Source organism: Oncorhynchus gorbuscha, linkage group LG08 (genome assembly GCF_021184085.1).
Source record: "Oncorhynchus gorbuscha isolate QuinsamMale2020 ecotype Even-year linkage group LG08, OgorEven_v1.0, whole genome shotgun sequence".
Taxonomy (NCBI): Eukaryota; Metazoa; Chordata; class Actinopteri; order Salmoniformes; family Salmonidae; genus Oncorhynchus; species Oncorhynchus gorbuscha.
Window position 1 is genome coordinate 22,813,496 of NC_060180.1, and position 20,472 is coordinate 22,833,967.

At 44.0% G+C, this 20,472-nt stretch overlaps 1 protein-coding gene across 1 annotated transcript in view; it reads left to right on the forward strand.

The window, feature by feature from the left end:
- Positions 1 to 61: 61 nt before the first annotated feature.
- prkn (parkin RBR E3 ubiquitin protein ligase) overlaps positions 62 to 20,472 on the forward strand; it is a 96,385-nt gene continuing 75,974 nt past the window's right edge. Inside the window, exons 1-3 of the mRNA XM_046358875.1 lie at positions 62 to 311; positions 8,909 to 9,072; positions 20,075 to 20,297. Coding sequence (XP_046214831.1) covers positions 305 to 311; positions 8,909 to 9,072; positions 20,075 to 20,297 — 394 coding nt within the window. The 5' untranslated portion in view covers positions 62 to 304. The remainder of the gene's footprint in view (positions 312 to 8,908; positions 9,073 to 20,074; positions 20,298 to 20,472) is intronic.

Genomic DNA, 20,472 nt, shown 5'->3' on the forward strand with positions numbered 1-20,472 from the left:
ACGTCAAGTTCAAGTTTGTATTTTTCTCTCTCCGAATGTGTTTTTTTGCACCTATTGGATACGTCCGTAGAAGGATTCTGTCTGGTACAATGTATGTAAAATATGTTGCAATATGAAACAGCTCAAAAGCTATTTTGGACGCTGCCAGGTACATTTAACTAGATCGTAATAATACGGAATCAAGTAGGACTCCATCTCCCATAGTCCTCGAGACTTGCAAATACTGTAATGGAGATCCCCAGCAGTCGTATGACATGAAGTTCTTCACCTTAATAAAACCAGAGGACGTAGCTACATCCCCAGCATGATTGGTATGTGAGAAAGTTGTAGTGAGTTCTAGGTTATTTTGTGAATAACAGCATTTCCACGAACCCGTGATGCCTTGTGCATGAGATAGTTGTTTTTGTGCCTGGCTTGCTATTGGTCAGTTGACAATATAACAAGCTGCTGTTTTGTACAATAGCCCATATGTGTGTACACGAGAGTTGCATTCATCCTTACAAGATGTACTATCACCTTGCTGGGTTATAATTTTATAAGGTGAACAGCTCTACTACATGTTCACGTGAACATACAGCTGACACTGTCAAATCCACGCCACGTGCCAGCCAATGACAGATACATTGTAGCCAGATGTTCTGGGCCAGGTTTTTTGATGGTGTTTGAGTGACAGCACACCATGAATTAACCACTATCTGGCAACATGTTTCATACTTTAATCTTCCTTTTATTCCTATCAATACAAGGTCAAGTATAGGACAAAGATGATATATTTTCAGGGTGTTCAGATTTCTGCAAAAGGTCTAAGTCTATACCTGTTGCTAAGTTATCAAAATGGTGTCACTCAGTTGCCTATTATTTTCAAACACTTTGTTTGGAGGGCCAGAAGGTGTTTCTTCGGTCGATTTCTAAGGTTTAGTTTTACTGACACTTCTACTCCTAGAATATGAAGGAAGACTGTTGTCATCTCGGAGCAAACAGAAAATCGAGAGATGCTCTCAAGAAATGTCTCGGATAAACTTCGCTAAACCTGAAGGCAAGAGCAACATTAATCTGAGGTATATCTCCAGAGAATTAAATAGCCTTTCCATCCTCTTGAATTGTCAGATTTTGAGAAGCTCGGGAGTGAAGGTCTGAGGAAGACGGATCGATTGTGTCTTGAGTCTCCGGCCCATCAACTCTGAGACTGTCTCAGGCTCACACATCCCCAGGAGATGGGGTTTGGTTTGAGCTGGCTGAATGGTGCTCGTCTAGTAATAAGTTGCACTAGGCCTATAGAGGGAAGGGGATGAGAGGGAGTGTTGAAGGGAGGGAAAAGTCATCATCTAGGAAATCTGAAGGGCCAATATTTCTCTCATGTTGATGATCGTGCACGCCGGGGCCCCAGAACTAGGTCTATCACAAGAAAACAGACCTTTATTATGGGGAATGTCATTATATTCATGTGAAACGGGTATTTTTAAATCACCTTGATAATACAGCAAGTTGTAATTATAGCTGAGTCTGCATTAGGAAGATATCTTGCTCATATGATATTAAAATGCAAATGACTAAATTTATGTGTATATATATATATATATATATATATATATTAGTCTAGGCATAAACAACATGTCCCATGTGGCTCAGTTGGCAGAGCATGGCATTTGCAACGCCAGGAGTGTGGGTTTGATTACCACGGGGGGACCAGTACAAAAGTTTGAACATTTATGCACTCACTACTCTAAGTGGCTCTGGATAAGAGCGTCTGCTAAACGACTAAAGTGTAAAAATGTAAACAACACAGGAGAGGGGAATCAAACACACCTGGACTACCTGCCTTGTGAATTGCCAAATCCTTACCAATTGCCGTAGGCTATGTCTTTCTAGCGGAGCAGGACTGTGTGGCAGTAGGTATTGAGTCTGAGCGGTGCTACTCCAAGGGGCCAGAGAAGTCTGCGATAGAGGCTGAGGAGAGCGAGAGGGAGAGACGCCAGTGTACTCCTGGGACAGGCGAGAGAGGGGTCAGGATTATTTACTCGCTCTGTTTGGAGACCAAGGAGAGAATAAATTGCTATTGATTTTTGGATTGTTGCAGCTAAGTATCTTTCTTGCCTTTGCATTGACTCCAGGCCAAGAATAATTTTCTTTTAATATGTATCCACATTCGCTTTCTGCGTTTCTCTTGTGATTCCATTGCAGTGGTGTGTTGTCATTTCCTTCACGTTGAGTTCAGCAGTCTTGTGAACGTAGGCCTTTGCCAAAGAGTGTACACTAGAGTGTGGCAGGTTAGAGTTTCCAGTGGAGAAGGAGTGAATGTGTGGGTTTTAGACAGACTAATTATGACTACAGACTAGTTAACTCAGCCACGACAAGCTAGACTCCCACTGATTCAAATCAAAGTTAATCGGCTGCACACGCAGTTTAGCAGATATTATAACGTAATGTAATGTAATGTAATGTAATGTCAAGCAATATCAATGATTTGACAGCCCTCGACCCAAACAAACTGCACATGGTAGATCATAAGCTGTGTTCTAGCCCTGAACTTGTATAATCTTTGGGGCCATGGAATGACTGGGTAGGAGTGTAACAAGGTATTTGCCTACTTTAACATATGTTTAACAATATTATCTGGATAGGTGTATGATAATGAGTGGGTGAAAGGGCATCTTTCGTCAAAGATCCAAGGGATATCAGACATGCAGCATGTCCTTCCTCAAAAATGAATGTTATGCCCCTTTTGTTAAAAGTCCTAATTGTGTATTTCATTCCTTGACCCCCATGGTTGGTTGGGAGTAAAACAAACACTAGTGACACAAAGGCAACGGCTTTTGGAGAAAATATGTGGAGTTTCAAATGGCGTCCGTTATAACCACACATTTACATTCAATAGGTCTTTTAGCTCTTTATCTGAATTCCGATGTGTTTTTATTCCCATTTATTGCTTTCACTGGAGGCACAGAGGAAGAGGATCTTGAGAAATCTGGGCATCAGTGTGTGATGGCAGAAAGGAAATTGGTGTGTCAATCACAAGTTTTCATATCTCCAAAGCTGGCTGTCATGAAAAGGAGGCAGCGAGAGAGACATGGTTGAAAGAAATGGATTGAGAGAGCAGGAGGGAGAGAAGGAGCAAGCGGTACACAGAAGAATGAGCAGCAGTGGTCAGAAAGGGACAGTTACTCCGATAGGGCTGGCGCAGTGTTAGTGCCTAATTGCCTCTGGAAAAGATAGAAGCCTCTCGGAAATCCAAGAGGATAATGACTGTATTACTGTCAATCAATGTTGAATGCGAGGTAAATACACGGTCACCAGGCTGAAGGGAAGAAACCCAAATCCTCAATGGTTTTCAATGGGTTTGTATCACCCCTTGTCTTTGCCAGGTCCTGGTATTGCCCCACTGAGATGATGCCAAGGTCACCTTGGTGGGGTGTGGAGGGACGGTAGGAGAGTCTCATGATAGAGCTTTGTGTGTAGTTTTGCGCGTTGCTCCAGGAGTCTAGGTCATTGTAGTTCAATTGTTGATTTTCTGCCTCAAGCACAAAAACATACAGCACATCCCCACAGGACATGCTCTCTCATAATGTGTGTGTGTGTGTGTGTGTGTGTGTGTGTGTGTGTGTGTGTGTGTGTGTGTGTGTGTGTGTGTGTGTGTGTGTGTGTGTGTGTGTGTGTGTGTGTGTGTGTGTGTGTGTGTGTGTGTGTGTGTGTGTGTGTGTGTGTGTGTGTGTGTGCAAGCCAGTTCCTGATCTAGAGTTCTTTTACTGTTGGGGACTCCAGTCCTTTTCCTCTAAGCACATCTCTCTTTGAGTCATTTTCCCTGAATCAATGCTTTATTGTTTAGTCAATGATTAGACCCCGAATGATTTAAAGCGTCAGTGCCGCTGGCGAATGAATGGCCACCTGAAACTCAACCGGTGCCTTTCACCGAACGCCGCAGTTTCTAATGAAAAGCCGCAGATGGGGTCTGGGAAAACAAATTCTGGCTGAAATTGGAATTGGTTACAGTGGCTCTCATGCAAATATGTACCGCCAGCAGCCACAGCGCTAATAACAGGGAAGTGGCAAGGGCGCAGGTGAGATGGCTGCCACAGAGAAATGAAATGGAGATGGAAGGAGGAGAGGGGAAATGGGGGAGGCAGGCAATATGGATCTGAAAGATCAGGGGAATGAGTAGGAACACCTGGCCTTTTGCTGATACCCCTGGGCTTCTATCCAGCTAATATAGTACAGCCTACCTTTTCAGTACGCACTCTGCCTCTCTGAGTTGTTCAGGGGTTTCAGTGGAGTGTTCACAGACCAGAGAAGTGCTTTTATCTGCAGTTTTGTTTCAGAATTACATTGTTTGATGAAGGGTCAATGTGCACTTGTTCTCTACATGGCTTGTTATCTGGACAATATTCTGATTGGCATCGACATCAACAACATATCTGGATGATCAATATGGAGAATGTGACTTTGCTCTACCTTAGCGACTCTGTCTACCTCTCTGACAGAGCCCAGCCATGTGTACATGCGTTTGTCGCTCTGCCCCACTTGAGGTGCTGCAGGTGGCAGACGCAGGCTGATTACCATTGTTAATGACTTCCCTCTGTCTCTGTCCCCGTCAGATGGAGCTATGACAGGCAGCTTGGCAGAGCCAGACGGCACAGTCGAAGCAACTACAGCAACAGAGGGCTCACATAAGAACTTGTTACATTTGTTATTCTTCTAAACATCAATTTTTATCATATTTTCATTGAATTTGCCAAGTACAGTTTCTATCATTACTGATATCTGCTGATGAAAATAACCTAGAAATCATTTTTTATTGTATCATTTCTTTGCATTTTCTGTTCCTGTTGTGGTAGACCCACAGAACACACAAAGCAATCTTAGCTTCTTCATCTTTGTGCTATTGGTAGAACGTGACACTGCTTGCCTAGTGAGGTAATGCAGCCAGCCAGTGTTCCAATAAACCAGCAGACGTACAGTACTATCACACCATATCTGTCCCAAATAGCTACACCTCTGCTCACTGTGTGTACACAGACCCAATACAGCTTCGCTGCAGTCTTATCTCCAGGCATACTTATTTATCTCCATCCCTTGGTATTGTATGGGGATGTAGTCTGGCCACATATTGCAATGGGGGGGATGGTGGTATTCCTGGAGGCTCCATTCTGCAGACATGGCCGCTTCCTCCAAATGTAATAAGCGAGGACAGATGGAGGGGGGGGGGGGTTATTTCCTGGCTTTCATGCACCGGGGTCGGGTTTGCGGTGGGGGCAGCTGACGAACGGGTGCTGCGCTCCAGAATCCACCCGACCGTTGATCTAAGAGAGAATCCTCCAGTGGACAGTCACCTGGCACTGGCCCCATAGCTGCTGCTAGCCTCCACGATGGATAGCCCGGTCCTGAACCGGGCTCATCGTACACTACCGTACAGCAACGCTCCACAGCACCCGTCAGACATGACCAAATGCTGCACCTGACTGTACTAGCTATCAGGATAAGGCTCAAGAAATGAGGGAGGTGGAGGGAGAAAAGCTCTTAGCCCCAGTGTTGGATGGGAATTTATTCTCTTAATTGCTCAAAGTGAGTTCTGGAATTGAGGAATCCATCTTCTTTATAGTTATGTGCGGGGGAAATTCGGACCTATGGGGTTGGCAGTATTTTACGGCGGTTTTGCCAGGGCCATTTGGGTGCTTTATCCCTAATCAATAGGAAGAAGAAAGTAGTGACGTGGTCAGTGCACTCGTAAAGGAGACAGGTGGCTCAGCCAAGCCCTCTGATAGCATTGCATTCGCGTCTGGAGAGCCTAACAGGGCCCCTTTGGGAAACTGCACTGGGTTTAACTCCCTGGAGCGATCAAGTCCTGGGCTGCTGTCGTTAGGATGAAGGGAGTCCTTTTACAGAGACATTTTCAACTCCCTGCCTTCTCCACATAGCAGCTTTACTCTTCCTCCCTCTTCAACCCCCCCCCCCCCAGTCGATCTCTCCCTCTCCTCTCACATCATCTCTCCTCTCACCTCCCTCCTGCACTAAAGAGTCCCCAGACCCATTTCCCTCCGATGCAGCAGTTGAGAGTTGAGCCAATCTGTCTTCATATTTCTGCCTGTGTGCGGTCCGTATTGATCTGGCCGCCTGCCACTCCGCCCAGACACAAAGCATTGGCTGGCCGTGATACCCTCCCTGCCCCGCTCCTGCCCCCTTGGTCTGAGTGACATCGCATCTCTCTGCCTCTCTCTTTTTGAATTACTGTCATGGGACATTAACAGTAAATAACACACATTTCGTGATGCATAGAGTGGTTTTGACAGTTGGATTTTTCTCCAGTCTAGATTGTCCCGCCATCTCTTTCTCTCTCTTCTTATTATGTGAAAATGCCTGTTTTGGGAATGGAAGTATTGGTGTTCTTCTCTGTGCATCCCAGCCAGGTTTGTGGAACTATGTTGTGAGTTGTTAGCCTTCCAGTGAGCTCTCTGCTTGGTAATCCAGCCTGGTGGAGGTGGTGCTACATGATTGCATTCTGTCACTCTTCCTCCCCAGACTGAGAACTCTGGTAACCTGTGCACGTTATGGCCCCATCACCAAACTGACAGCTTCTGTGATGGAACATGACAAAGGAGGAATTTACTCATTTGTTAGCCACTTGGATTGGGATGCAAAACAATGAGAGACATTATGGAAATCTCAGTGACGGGACAAATTAGAATCAGCCCTTTTCCTCATTCACTTTGGGCCATAGCTCGGACTGGATTGGCTGTAGTGCTGCCAGAGATCAGTCAACCGAGAGACGGTTGTGTCATAGTGGTCATTGTTGATGTTGCTCTGACTTGAGGTACTGTAGTCTCTTCTGTGTAGATAAATCAGGTATGTGATGTGATGTAGCATGGGTTCAAACGGATAGCGTAATGGTGTCTGTCCACTTTCTTGTTACAATCTCAGAAGGTTTTGTAGTATATTTGTCTCAGAATAATGTTGCAGAAACACTTCTAAAGGGAATGTCGCACATTGGCAGCAAGCAATCACCTAACTGAGTCAACTCCTTAAGCACCAAATGGAAGAATACCTTTTTTTTCTCCTCAGTCATTAAATCTGAAACTAAAACGATCTAAATTCCTGTAATAACTATGATTAATTCTGCGTTCCCATGACTACTCCACACTGTGTATGTGTTAGTGTGTGTACAAGATGTTTCTGTGTATGCTTAGCTTACGTGTATGTGTCAGTGGGTGTATTCAATGTGTGGGTAATTCTGCTGTAACGGAATTATGCTGAGACTCAGGTTTTTCACTTTAAAATGTATGCCAAACTAGACCCATTGATTTCAAAGTTGAACAACTCTATGCACACGGACTTCTTTTAACAATTTTCACAGAACATTTTACATAAATACATTTACAGGAAGAACTATGCAGATACAAAGTTTGGTGACAGAATACAATTGAGGGACATTTGACCATAATCAATGTTATCAAACTTTGCACCTGCACAGTTATTCCTGTAAATGTGTTTTTGTCAAATCTTCTGTTTTTGTTTGGCATACAGTACCATTGTAGAATAAAAAAGTTTGGACACCTAATTATTCAAGGGTTTTTCTTTATTTTCTACATTTTCTACTAGAATAATAGGGAATATATCAAAACTATGAAATGGCACATATGGAATCATGTAATAACCAAAAAAGTGTTAAAGAAATCAAAATATATTTGAGATTCTTCAAAGTCGCCACCCTTTGCCTTGAGGACAGCTTTGCACACTCATGGCATTCTCTCAACCAGCTTCATGAGGCATGCTTTTCCAGCAGTTTTGATGTCTTCACTATTATTCTACAATGTAGAAAATAGTCTAAATAAAGAAAAACCCTTGAATGAGTAGGTGTGTCCAAACTTGACTGGTACTGTACATTTTTTAAGTGAAAAATCGGACACTCAACGTAATTTCGTTATCGTGGAATTGCCTATGTGTGTATGCTTAGTCTATATGCTTTTGTGTGTGTGTGCTCACTTGTCTATTCACCTCGCATCATTATGTATTCCTTCAACCACACACATACAAACACACACAACATACACACTTACACCTGGATTGTGTGTTGTAGTAGAGTCTGGAGGGCACCGTGTTGTAAAATGTTTTTTTAATGTTTAAAAAGGATATTATTATGTATATTACTGCCTTCATTTTTACTGTGCCCCAGTAAGAGTGGGGATCCATAATAAATACATATCAAAACCAGTGTGTGTTTAAACATGCCTAAGTAGTCTACACATCTCCATTGGCTCATAATTTCCAATTTGATTGCAGACATTTCCCCGATCAGCCATTTTACAGTCCTGAATGTATCTCCTTGCCTCTAGGGGCTCTGAAAAGGTTGACTCATTTCAATTAAAATAATAAATAGAAATGATAGCAGGAAAGAATACCTTTGCTCCAAATCTCACTCATCTTAATGAAGGGTTCGGGGATTTTCATATTGGCTTAGCCGGCTGAATGTTAAAATCCTGTTTCTTTGTTTTCTCCTGTCTATCATCTGTTCTCCCTGATTCCCGTTATTTCTCCTCATGTCCTCTCTTGTTCTCTCTCCTCTGGACCCACTTTCCCTCTCTTTCTTCTCCACTTCCACTGTCTGTCCACCTCCTCTTCTGTGTTAAGGTCCCCTATGTCTAGCTTATCGCCTTTTTATTCTCTTCTCTGCTCTCTGACCCCTTAGGCCTCTTGTCTCATTCTCTTTTTGCCTCTTTTGACACAAGCATCTATTTCTCTCTCTCTCTCTCTCTCTCTCTCTCTCTCTCTCTCTCTCTCTCTCTCTCTCTCTCTCTCTCTCTCTCTCTCTCTCTCTCTCTCTCTCTCTCTCTCTCTCTCATTCTCAAGCTTCATTCTCTGTTTATTGTTCACAATTGTCTCTGAGTTATCTCACCAGTCTCTCCTCTCTCTGTCTCTCCAGTGTATGTAAGGTTTAACTCCAGCCATGGCTTCCCAGTGGAGCTAGAGGAGGGGGCCAGCATCGCAGTGCTGAAGGAGAAGGTGGGGAGGCTGCAGGGGGTACAGCCGGAGCAGCTGAGAGTCATCTTTGCTGGCAGAGAGCTGCTCAGCGACTGTACCCTTCAGGTAAGGCCATCATTCTCCCATTTCACTCGACCCTGTCTTTTTGACTGTGCTGTGTGTGTGTGTGTGGTTATCTGTATAGCAATTAGTGGTAGGGTGTGTCTTTTTGTTTACTCATGCCCTAATTTCCCCACCACACGCTTACACATGGGTGCACACACTCACACCTTCACTCTCTACACAGTGTTTCCGGTGAAGGCTAGAAGCCTGGCATTCTCTCCCCATCCTGACTCTCAACAGTGTAAACAGAGCCTGGGGATCCCGTGAACTTTAGTCCACAGTGCTTCATTAAATTTGACTATCTTAATTATGCATCAAAACAGTCAGGATCACAGGGAGCGGCTGGGGAGCCAGGCACACACACTCCCCACTCTGACTCCCGACTGTGTCTCTCCAGTCAGTTCTGCTGTCTCTGCACATTTTATACCTGAGCTCCATTTCCCCCTGATAGATTGCTCCTGAGGCTGGAGTAAGTGTGGGTCTCAGCTTTTGATGGTGGTGCTAGCACAGTGGGGGTGTAGCGTTGTGACTCGACTCTGCCCCCTGGAGTATAATTGAGACACTGTGTGTTTGTCAGCCTGTGTACGGAATGGCTTTGTCTGTCCCCAAGGGTTTGGGGCGAATAAAGGGTCTCAAAGCATTGAGTGAAGCATGAGGGCACAAAGTTATTGAGAATGACGTGGAGACGCACCCATCACTCTCTCATTGGTTGTGTCTGGACCAATGATTCATGTGTTTCAGTTGACATGAAGGCGACTAGTGTGTGTGTTTACTGTACGTCATTCAGCAGACACGAAGATGACCCTTTCTGTGCGTGTTTCCAGTTTTGGCTCTAGGTGTATGCTTACTTTCTCAGTCATTTATATTGGTTGAATTTTGAACTACATTTGTGAAGCGGGAATACCATTCATAGCAAATAACTGAGGGCAAGGAATGGATCAGTTTTTGCACTCAAGCTCGGTTGAAATAGCAAAATGTTCTCAGTTTGATGCTTTGATCAATAAATCCCTAATGTGCTCGCTGATTTACTCACCTTCTTCTTGAGTAATGATGCTAGATTATTTTACTGGTGCTTATTAAGATGTGCTTTTAAATGATAATGATAAGTAAGCCTATACAGAATATACACACACACACACACACACACACACACACACACACACACACACACACACACACACACACACACACACACACACACACACACACACACACACACACACACACACACACACACACACACACACACACACACACACACACACACACACACACAGAGAGTATAAGAGCAAGTGAGAACACCTAGTCCTTAACATCTCCAAATGGCACCAGATATGAAACCATTCCAGCATTAAATCCTTCCTTCTTGTTCTGCTTGGCCTGGGCCTGGGCCTGATTTCCCAAAAGCAATTTAAGGCTACATTCATTGTTAATACCTTCATAGGAGCATCGTTAAGTCTCTGAGCTGTTTCCCAAAAAACATCGTAATTAACGTTGCACTTGGAAACGCTCGTGATCTAACGCCTGCCTCTGACCACTCGTAGAACAGCTAACATGCTGACCACACCGCTCACGTTACCAAATAAATGTACACATACAGTACCAGTCAAGTTTGGACACACCTAGTCTTTCAAGGGTTTTCTTTATTTGTACCATTTTCTAATTTTCTAATAGAATAATAGTGAAGACATCAAAGCTTTGAAATAACACATATGGAATCATGTAGTAACCAATAAAGTGTTAAACATATCAAAATATATTTTATATTTGAGAATCTTCAACCGTAACCACCATTTGCCTTGATGACAGCTTTGCACAAAAATCCTTGAAGGAGTAGGTGTGTCCAAACTGGTCCCGCCTCTCCCATCTCCTCATTGGTTTTTAGGAGCATAGACCCACATGGGTGATTGGAAACTGACCTGAGGTCCACACTCCATTCAGTGGTGGAAATGCACCTCAAAGTTGGTTGCCAACTGCCATATAAAGTCCACAGGAGAAGATATTACTGGAAACCCTTTTATCTGTGAATTAATTGTCAGAGTAAAATTGTACAAAGATACAGGGAAAAAAAGGACTTTGTGCATTTCAGGTAAAATAACAAACCAATGTTTATATCCCAGGACAAATTAGCTACCAACATAAAGCTAGCTAGCTAAATGTCCATGAATGTTTCATGTGTTTCAACCTGTCCACAAATGAATATTGTTGGTTCAGAGTTCGTCTTGATTTTTCAACCTGCTGTCCTGATCGTGTCTGGTGTGGATGTACAAAATCAGCATGATGACGGACGCACGCGCATGCTTTTTTGTTGTTGTCGTTTCCCCTCCTTCGTCACTTTATTCACAGAAGATCTGTGCTAAACATAAACCATGTGATTCTATCTATCTCTCTGTGACAGCCGATAACTGTCACAGAGAGATGGATAGAAAGTTGACTACAAATACAAAATGGCCAATGTCTTTGCAATTCATACAAACAAGCTACATATAAATATGCTTCAAATGAAAACTGAGATGACTCCATTGAAATATAAACATATTTAAATGCATTTCATGTTCAATCGAGTTCTATTTTGCTGCTTCTAGGCTACTGTCTGTAATTTGTCTCAATATACACTGCTCAAAAAAATAAAGGGAACACTTAAACAATACAATGTAACTCCAAGTCAATCACACTTCTGTGAAATCAATGATTGACAATAAATTTCATATGCTGTTGTGCAAATGGAATAGACAACAGGTGGAAATTATAGGCAATTTGCAAGACACCCCCAATAAAGGAGTGATTCTGCAGGTGGGGACCACAGACCACTTCTCAGTTCCTATGCTTCCTGGCTGATGTTTTGGTCACTTTTGAATGCTGGCGGTGCTTTCACTCTAGTGGTAGCATGAGACTGAGTCTACAACCTACACAAGTGGCTCAGATAGTACAGCTCATCCAGGATGGCACATCAATGCGAGCTGTGGCAAGAAGGTTTGCTGTGTCTGTCAGCGTAGTGTCCAGAGCATGGAGGTGCTACCAGGAGACAGGCCAGTACATCAGGAGACGTGGAGGAGGCCGTAGGAGGGCAACAACCCAGCAGCAGGACTGCTACCTCTACCTTTGTGCAAGGAGGAGCAGGAGGAGCACTGCCAGAGCCCTGCCAGAGCCCTGCAAAATTACCTTCAGCAGGCCACAATTGTGCATGTGTCTGCCCCAACGGTCAGAAACAGAATCCATGAGGGTGGTATGAGGGCCCGACATCCACAGGTGAGGGTTGTGCTTACAGCCCAACACCGTGCAGGACATTTTTCATTTGCCTGTGCTCTTCACAGATGAAATCAGGTCCACACTGAGCACATGTGACACGTGATAGTCTGGAGACGCCGTGGAGAACGTTCTGCTGCCTGCAACATCCTCCAGCATGACCGATTTGGCGGTGGGTCAGTCATGGTGTGGGGTGGCATTTCTTTGGGGGGCCGCACAGCCCTCCATGTGCTCGCCAGAGGTAGCCTGACTGCCATTAGGTACCGAGAGGAAATCCTCAGACCCCTTGTGAGACCATATGCTGGTGCGGTTGGCCCTGGGTTCCTCCTAATGCAAGACAATGCTAGACCTCCATGTAGCTGGAGTTCCTCCTAATGCAAGACAATGCTAGACCTCCATGTAGCTGGAGTGTGTCAGCAGTTCCTGCAAGAGGAAGGCATTGATGGCCCGTTCCCCAGACCTGAATCCAATTGAGCACATCTGAGACATCATGTCTCGCTCCATCCACTAATGCCACGTTGCACCACAGACTGTCCAGGAGTTGGCGGATGCTTTAGTCCAGGTCTGGGAGGAGATCCCTCAGGAGACCATCCGCCGCCTGGGCATGCTCCTGATGAGGTGTTGTAGGGAGGTCATACAGGCACGTGGAGGCCACACACTCTACTGAGCCTCATTTTGACTTGTTTTAAGGACATTAAATCAAAGTTGGATCAGCCTGTAGTGTGGTTTTCCACTTTAATTTTGAGTGTGACTCCAAATCCAGACCTCCATGGGTTGATAAATTTGATTTCCATTGATAATTTTTAATTCAACTATGTAAAGAAAAAAATATTTAATAAGAAAATTTCATTCATTCACATCTAGGATGTGTTATTTTAGTGTTCCCTTTATTTTTTTTGAGCAGTGTATTTAATGTATTTAACATGTGCTCAGTGGTGTGCCAAATCAATAATTTAATACATTTTTATAGGGTAAGCATTCAAATAAGCCACCTTAATATTTGCAGCAGTAGGCCTAAGTGGTAATATTGCTCTAGGCGCTGCGCAGTCGTCAGTATTGTGTAAATATTTACTAAATAAAATAAAAGTAGCACAATAAAATAACAATAATGCGGCTATATACAGGGGTACCGGTAGCGAGTCAATGTGCGGGGGCACCTGTTAGTCGAGGTCATTATTAATTGTTCAGTATTCTTATAGCTTGTGGGAAGAAGCTGTTAAGGAGCCTTTTGGTCCTACACTTGGCGCTCCGGTACCACTGTTTTCTCTGCTAACGCACTGCAAGTCTATGACTTGGGTGACTGGAGTCTTTTACAATTTTTTGGGGCCTTCCTCTGACACCACCTAGTATATAGGTCCTGGGTGTCAGGAAGCTTGGCCCCAGTGATGTACTGGGCCGTAAGCACTACCCTCTTACGGACAGATGCCGAGCAGTTGCCATACCAGGCGATGATGCAACCGATCAGGATGCTCTCGATGGTGCAGCTGTAGGAATTTTCGAGGATCTGGGGACCCATGCCAAATCTTATCACTGTCCTGGGGGGAAAGGTGTGGTCGTGCCATCTTCACGACTGTCTTGGTGTGTTTGGACCATGATAGTTCGTTGGTGATGTGGACACCAAGGAACTTGAAGCTCTCAACCTGCTCCAATGCAGCCCTGTCAATATTAATGGGGGCCTGTTCGGCCCTTCTTTTCTTGTAGTCCATGATCATCTCCTTTGTCTTGCTCACAGTGAGGGAGAAGTGTTGTCCTGACACCACACTGCCAGGTCTCTGACCTCCTCCCTATATTTTTGTCTCATCATTGTCGGTGATCAGGCCTACCACTGTTGTGTCATCAGCAAACCTAATGATTGTGTTGGAGTCGTGCTTGGCCACGCAGTCGTGGGTGAACAGGGAGTACAGGAGGGGACTAAGTATGCACCCATGAGGGGGGCGACAGATGTTGAGGATCAGCGTGGTAGATGTGTTGTTGCCTACTCTTACCACCTGGGGGCGGCCCATCAGGAAGTTCAGGATCCAGTTGCAGAGGGAGGACTTTAGTCCCATGGTCCTTAGCTTAGTTATGAGTTTTGTGGGCACTATAGTGTTGAACGCCGAGCTGTAGTCAATGAACGGCATTCTCACATAGGTGTTCCTTTTGTCCAAGTGGGAAATGGTAGTGTGGAGTGCGATTGAGATTGTGTCATCTGTGGATTTGTTGGGGCGGAATGCGAATTGTAGTGGGTCTAGGGTTTCCAGGATGATGGTGTTGATGTGAGCCATGACCAGCCTTTCAAAGCACGTCATGGCTACCAACGTGAGTGCTACGGGGCGGTAATAATTTAGGCAGGTTACCTTTGCTTCCTTTGTCACAGGGACAAAGTGGTCCCTGTGGTGGTCTGAAACATGTAGGTATTACAGACTTGGTCAGGGAGAGGTTGAAAATGTCAGTAAAGACACTTGCCAGTTGGTCCACGCATGCTTTGCGCACACGTCCTGGTTATCCGTCTGGCCCAACAGCTTTGTGAATGTTGACCTGTTTGACCTTGCTCATATCGGCTACGGAGAGCGTGATCACACAGTCATCCGGAACAGCTGGTGCTTTCATGCATGCTTCAGTGTTGCTTGCCTCGAAGTGAGCATATGAGTTTTTAATGTCCCGTTGATAGGATAGTTTTAATCGTAGATCTTCCAGGCAATTTTCCAATGATTGGACATTGGCCAATAGTACGGATGGTAGTGGTGGTTTATCCATTTGCCTACGATGTCTCAGAAGGCACCACGACCTCTGCCCCCTCTTTCTCCGTCTTTTCTTCATGCGAATGGTCTCGAGAAAGCACTATATCCTTCATGTCGAGACTCATTAAATAAATAATCTTCATCCAGTTTGAGGTGAGTATTTGCAGTTCTGATGTCCAGAAGCTCCTTTCGGTCATAAGAAACGGTAGCATCAACACTATGTACAAAAAATAAGTTACAAGCCCGTAACATGGCAGCCACCCCCCCCGCCCGGCGCCATTATCCAACAATGCACTTAGCAATCTCTCTCCGTGGTGTTTAGGGAAATACATGTTCAATTTGTGGGAAAGATGCGTCGTTAAAACACTCATAAACCTAAGTTCCACCGCTATCGGGAAACCAGGCCCTGGTTAGTTAGCAGACTCTGACGCCGGGTCACTCAGCCAGATAAAGCGCTGTTGCTATGCGTGTCACGTTGTCATCGGTCCCAGAGAGTCTGAACGCCACAGTGCCAGGCCTCTAGGCTCAGACAAGTCGCTAGTCACTGGTGTTTAACTGCCACAGTCTGAGATGTGTGCCTCTGACATTTTGTAGTGACGAGAGGAGCGTTCACTGTTATGTGCTCTATTAGCTTTCTCATCCCCGAGGGAGTGCCATCTCTCTCACTTCCTTCTACTCCTCTCTCTCTCGCGCTCTCTTCCAGTAGCCTACGAGTTCCTCTCTTATTCTCCCTTCCACGTCGCCCTTCCTCCCCCTCTCTTTTTCTTTGTTATCCCTCCTGCTCCATCCCTTCCTTTTACTCATAAATGACACGGCCTAAATTACAACATGTCAGATTTATCTTAATCAGGTGTGGTCTCAAATCAAATTTTATTGGTCACATACACATGGTTAGCAGATGTTCATGCGAGTGTAGCGAAATGCTTGTGCTTCTAGTTCCGACCGTGCAGTAATATCTAACAAGTAATCTAACAATTTCACAACAACTACCTTATACACACAAGTGTAAAGGAATGAATAAGAATATGTACATATAAATATATGGATGAGCGATGGCCGAACGGCATAGGTAAGATGCAGTAGATGGTATAGAGTACAGTATACACCCTACATTACTCATCTCATATGTATGTAAACATTATATAAAGTGGCATTGTTTAAAGTGACAAGTGGTACATTTATTACATCCAATTTTTACTTATTAAAGTGACTAGAGATTTGAGTTAGTATGTTGGCAGCAGCCACTCAATGTTAGTGATGGCTGTTTAACAGTCTGATGTCCTTGAGATAGAAGCTGTTTTTCAGTTTCTCGGTCCCAGCTTTGATGCACCTGTACTGACCTAGCCTTCTGGATGATAGTGGGGTGAACAGGCAGTTCAGTTGAATGTGCATCTGTAAAAGTTTGTGAGTGTTTTTGGTAACAAGCCAAATATCTTCAGCCTCCTGAGGTTGAAGAGGCGCTGTTGCATGTCTGATGTCTGATGTACAGGTACTCTAAGGAGTGAGTCCCCACCTCATACAAGACAAGTTGATTCTCCTTGTCCTTGGGTTGCCACTTTGTTCAACCATATAATAAGACAAGGAGCTTTATCCTGCTAATTGCAGTGAAACAATCGGCACAGACACTGTTTCTTTTTGCAGAGTGGCGCTGAGCTTTTTCACTGTAGAGAATGAGCTGCACAGGGAGTTGGGAGTCTCAGCCCACATTATTCACAGTCTTCACATGATTTCAGGTGCTTTGCTCAGCCTTTCACAAACATTTGTCTGCATGCTAGGGACTGAGCCACTAAAGACTCCTGTATCTTTCACAAACATTTGTCTGCATGCTAGGGACTGAGCCACTAAAGACTCCTGTATCTTTCACTTTGCGGCCTTGAATGGTTTAGTGTTACTTGTTTGATATTGTGCGACATTGCTCAAGTGACTCCTACCTTTATCCAGGGGAAACAGTCAGTTTAGTTCAATTCACCTCACTTCAATGAACATTATTAATTCCCAATGGGCCGATGTTGCTGTGCAGAAAAAGCATATTACAGCTGACGTTTTTCCCAAAATGACTTGATCTATAATGCAATTATTGATGATGTTGTCGAAACCACCTTCATGAGTCATGGGGCAATTCACAGGTCCTTTGCAGATTGTCCATTAAAATAGTGGTTACAGACTTGTTGGTCTGGCCCTCCTAAGAGCAGAGGATGAGTGTGGAAAGGTCACACGCATGCAACATGAATACACTCATGCTCCCTGGGCCTCTGATGCCTCCAATTAGTGTCTGGGAGAGGAATCAGCCGCTAGGAGACCTTCTTTAAACACCTGTGGGGAGCACAGATGTACTTACGCTGCCGATGCTCAATTTGTTGTGTGTTGCGGTTATTGGAAAGGATATTTAGTTTTCAATGTCAGTCAATTGTGTCTTATTTAGCTCCACGTTTGTACCTGCCTTTTACATTAGATTAAAAAAAAAAACATCTCAACAGTCAAGCCAAGGTAGATTTAGGCTTGTGTGTGTGTGTGTGTGTGTGTGTGTGTGTGTGTGTGTGTGTGTGTGTGTGTGTGTGTGTGTGTGTGTGTGTGTGTGTGTGTGTGTGTGTGTGTGTGTGTGTGTGTGTGTGTGTGTGTGTGTGTGTGTGTGTGTGTGTGTGTGTAACCGGAAGTTATTTGATATCAGGTCTGTCAACTACTGTTGCCAAATGTTGATAAAACCAGACATTTGACTTTGAAGGAACATGAAAGTAGCCACGCTGTCGTTATCTTTACTCACCTCCCTGGTTACAATCAGGGGTTCTAGACCGCAGTAAAGTAATGCATCAAACGGTCACAAACGGCAGTAACGTAAAGCTGATGTGGCAGAGCTGCGGAGGGGCTATCAACAAATCAATCCGATTTAATTCATAAAGGAATTTGCACCCCAGCAGTAGTCACAAAGTGCTTTGCAGTGATCAACTCTTCCATACAGTTGAATTCGGGTTTGAATAGAGACCAATGGGAATATCAATCTTAAATATATTGGTCTCTATTTAACTAATTATAGTTGTCATTCCAGGAAATGGTTGCCACTTGCGTCCCTTTGATATTTTAAGTAGAAATTGTGCACCAATATTACATTTGAAAAGCATGTTATATTTAATGAAATGCCCTTTTTAATATAGACCTCATGGCGAATTCAGTAGATTATATTTACTATACTAGTAAAGACTTGCTCAAGTGCCAAAATCAGCATTTTGACATGTCCCTCCATGCACCCTCTCATGACTTCTAGGATGATTTTAACCCACTTAACCCCCAAATGTCTCCAAGTTTTCACCACCATTGTAAAGTCCTTAGTTAGTTTGTTGCTTTGAAAAAGTCATTTCTGATTATAAATATTTATTTAATGTGATTTAGTGAATCATTTTAAGGTGAAGCTTGCATGTAACTGCCCCGCCCTGTTGCACACAACAAGCTTCCATTTCCCCTGTCACAAGGGGATTCACGGCTGATTTAAGATGAAATCGTCAATCCTGTTACAGCCAACCATGTTACTTTATTTGGCACTTACTGTAGTATTTTTGAGATGGGGAAAACAACACGTTTAAAGAAAATAAAGTTAACGTGTGCTCTTTGTGACAGAATGTTTCAATTAGGTGAAGGCACTGAATTGGTGGAACGACCTAGTTAGTTTTCCTCAGTCTGGCTGTATAGCTAAAGCTGCTAGCTCCAGATCCATCGTACCGTCTGAGCTGTGCTAGCCGTCTCGCATAGTAGAACTTCCAGCCTCTGCCACAGGTTCTTCATTAACGCCATATCATTAACAAAAAAACAAATCCACGCTGTTGAGCCTGAGAAAATGAATCAGATCAAACACCTTTTGTTTTTATATTTATATATCGGGGGTGAAATTATCTCCCTTCTATGGATTAGTTCACAAATGAGGACCTCTCCCTCTCGCTATTGCATCTCTCTCTCACTCTCTCACTCTCTCACTCTCACACTCTCTCTCACACTCTCTCTCTCACTCTCATAAGCTCTTTTGCTTTAACTAGGACCTGTTTGCGCTACCTGCCGCAGCTGATTTGCATCACACATTTTGACTCCGTTCTCAGAAAATGAACTCCACGAAACAAATGCCAATGTATTCATTTCCTGCCGAATTATAAAAGATCTACTTGGATCCTTTCCAGTCTTTGCAGATCTAGTGTACTGCTGCAGGTGTAAGCACTAGGCTGGGGCTGATTTGGAATGGCTGCTACCATTATAAGAAAAGTAACCCTTTAAGATAAAGCTTTGACAGCTGGTGACACAAGCACACCTTTCAGAACTGTTTCTCTTTTCATATTTTCTTTCGCACCCGAGTTGCATGTGAGATTTGATTATGCTTAGTTGTTAGCTCACTAGTTCTCCTCCAGTGAAATGCTGGTGTTTTTGAAACAAACATTTCCTGTTGTTGTTTACCCGACTATATGGTTTTTGACAGGGGAGAGTGTGTTTTTTAAAACATTTTATTTTGTATTTTCTCCCACACTGAGAGCTACAAAGAAACTTCAGGGAGACAAACTTCAAAAATGAAACTTGAAAGCTTTCCAGGAGAGTAAGCTATCGTCAGTGATTAACGCCAGACCCTGTTTGTTTAGCCTACTTCTGCATCAATGGAGGGGTTTAGATCTAATATGACTGATGGATTTGCATATAATTTCAGTGACATGTTGAACAAAACACTTTTTAATTGTGAATTTTGGGGTAGATAGAAAATGTGTTGCCCTGAAATGGTACAGCAGCTGTATTGGAAATTATAAAACGGAGATGTACCTAAACAGATTAGGTCATTTAAAAAAAAGTTAGTAGTTGTATGATCCATATCTTTAGGCATTTTTGATGTGTTTTGATCTAATTTACTGCAGTGGTATGTGATTTCATTTTATGGCTGGTCAATCTGTCAACAGGTTTGTGTACTACAATGTGACAACTGTACATAGACAGACGATCTACATGTGCTAAACCGAGGTTTAAATAACTGTCTTTCTCTGTCTCTCTCTCTCTCTCTCTGTTTACCTGACCTACAGGGCTGTGACCTCCCAGAGCAGAGTACCGTGCACGTGGTGCTTCCTCCCCCGGGGTCGGGCCGGTGCTCTGACCTGGCCCTGCAGCACCGTCTGGGTAGAGGGGTGGACAGCCTCACCCGCCTGGACCTCACCGCCTCCCGCCTGCCCACTACCTCCACCGGCCTGGCTGTCATACTGGAAACTGATGACGAGCAGAGAGCCAGGGAAGAGAATGAACACACAGGTGTGTGTTCGCATGTGACAATACACTGAGTCTTTATGTCTTGCCCTCATTCACCCTCTGAATGGCGCACATACACAATCCACGTCTCAATTGTTTGAAGGCTTAAAAATCCTTCTTTAACACGTCTCCTCCCCTTCATTGACACTGATTTGAAGTGGAATTAACAAGTGACATC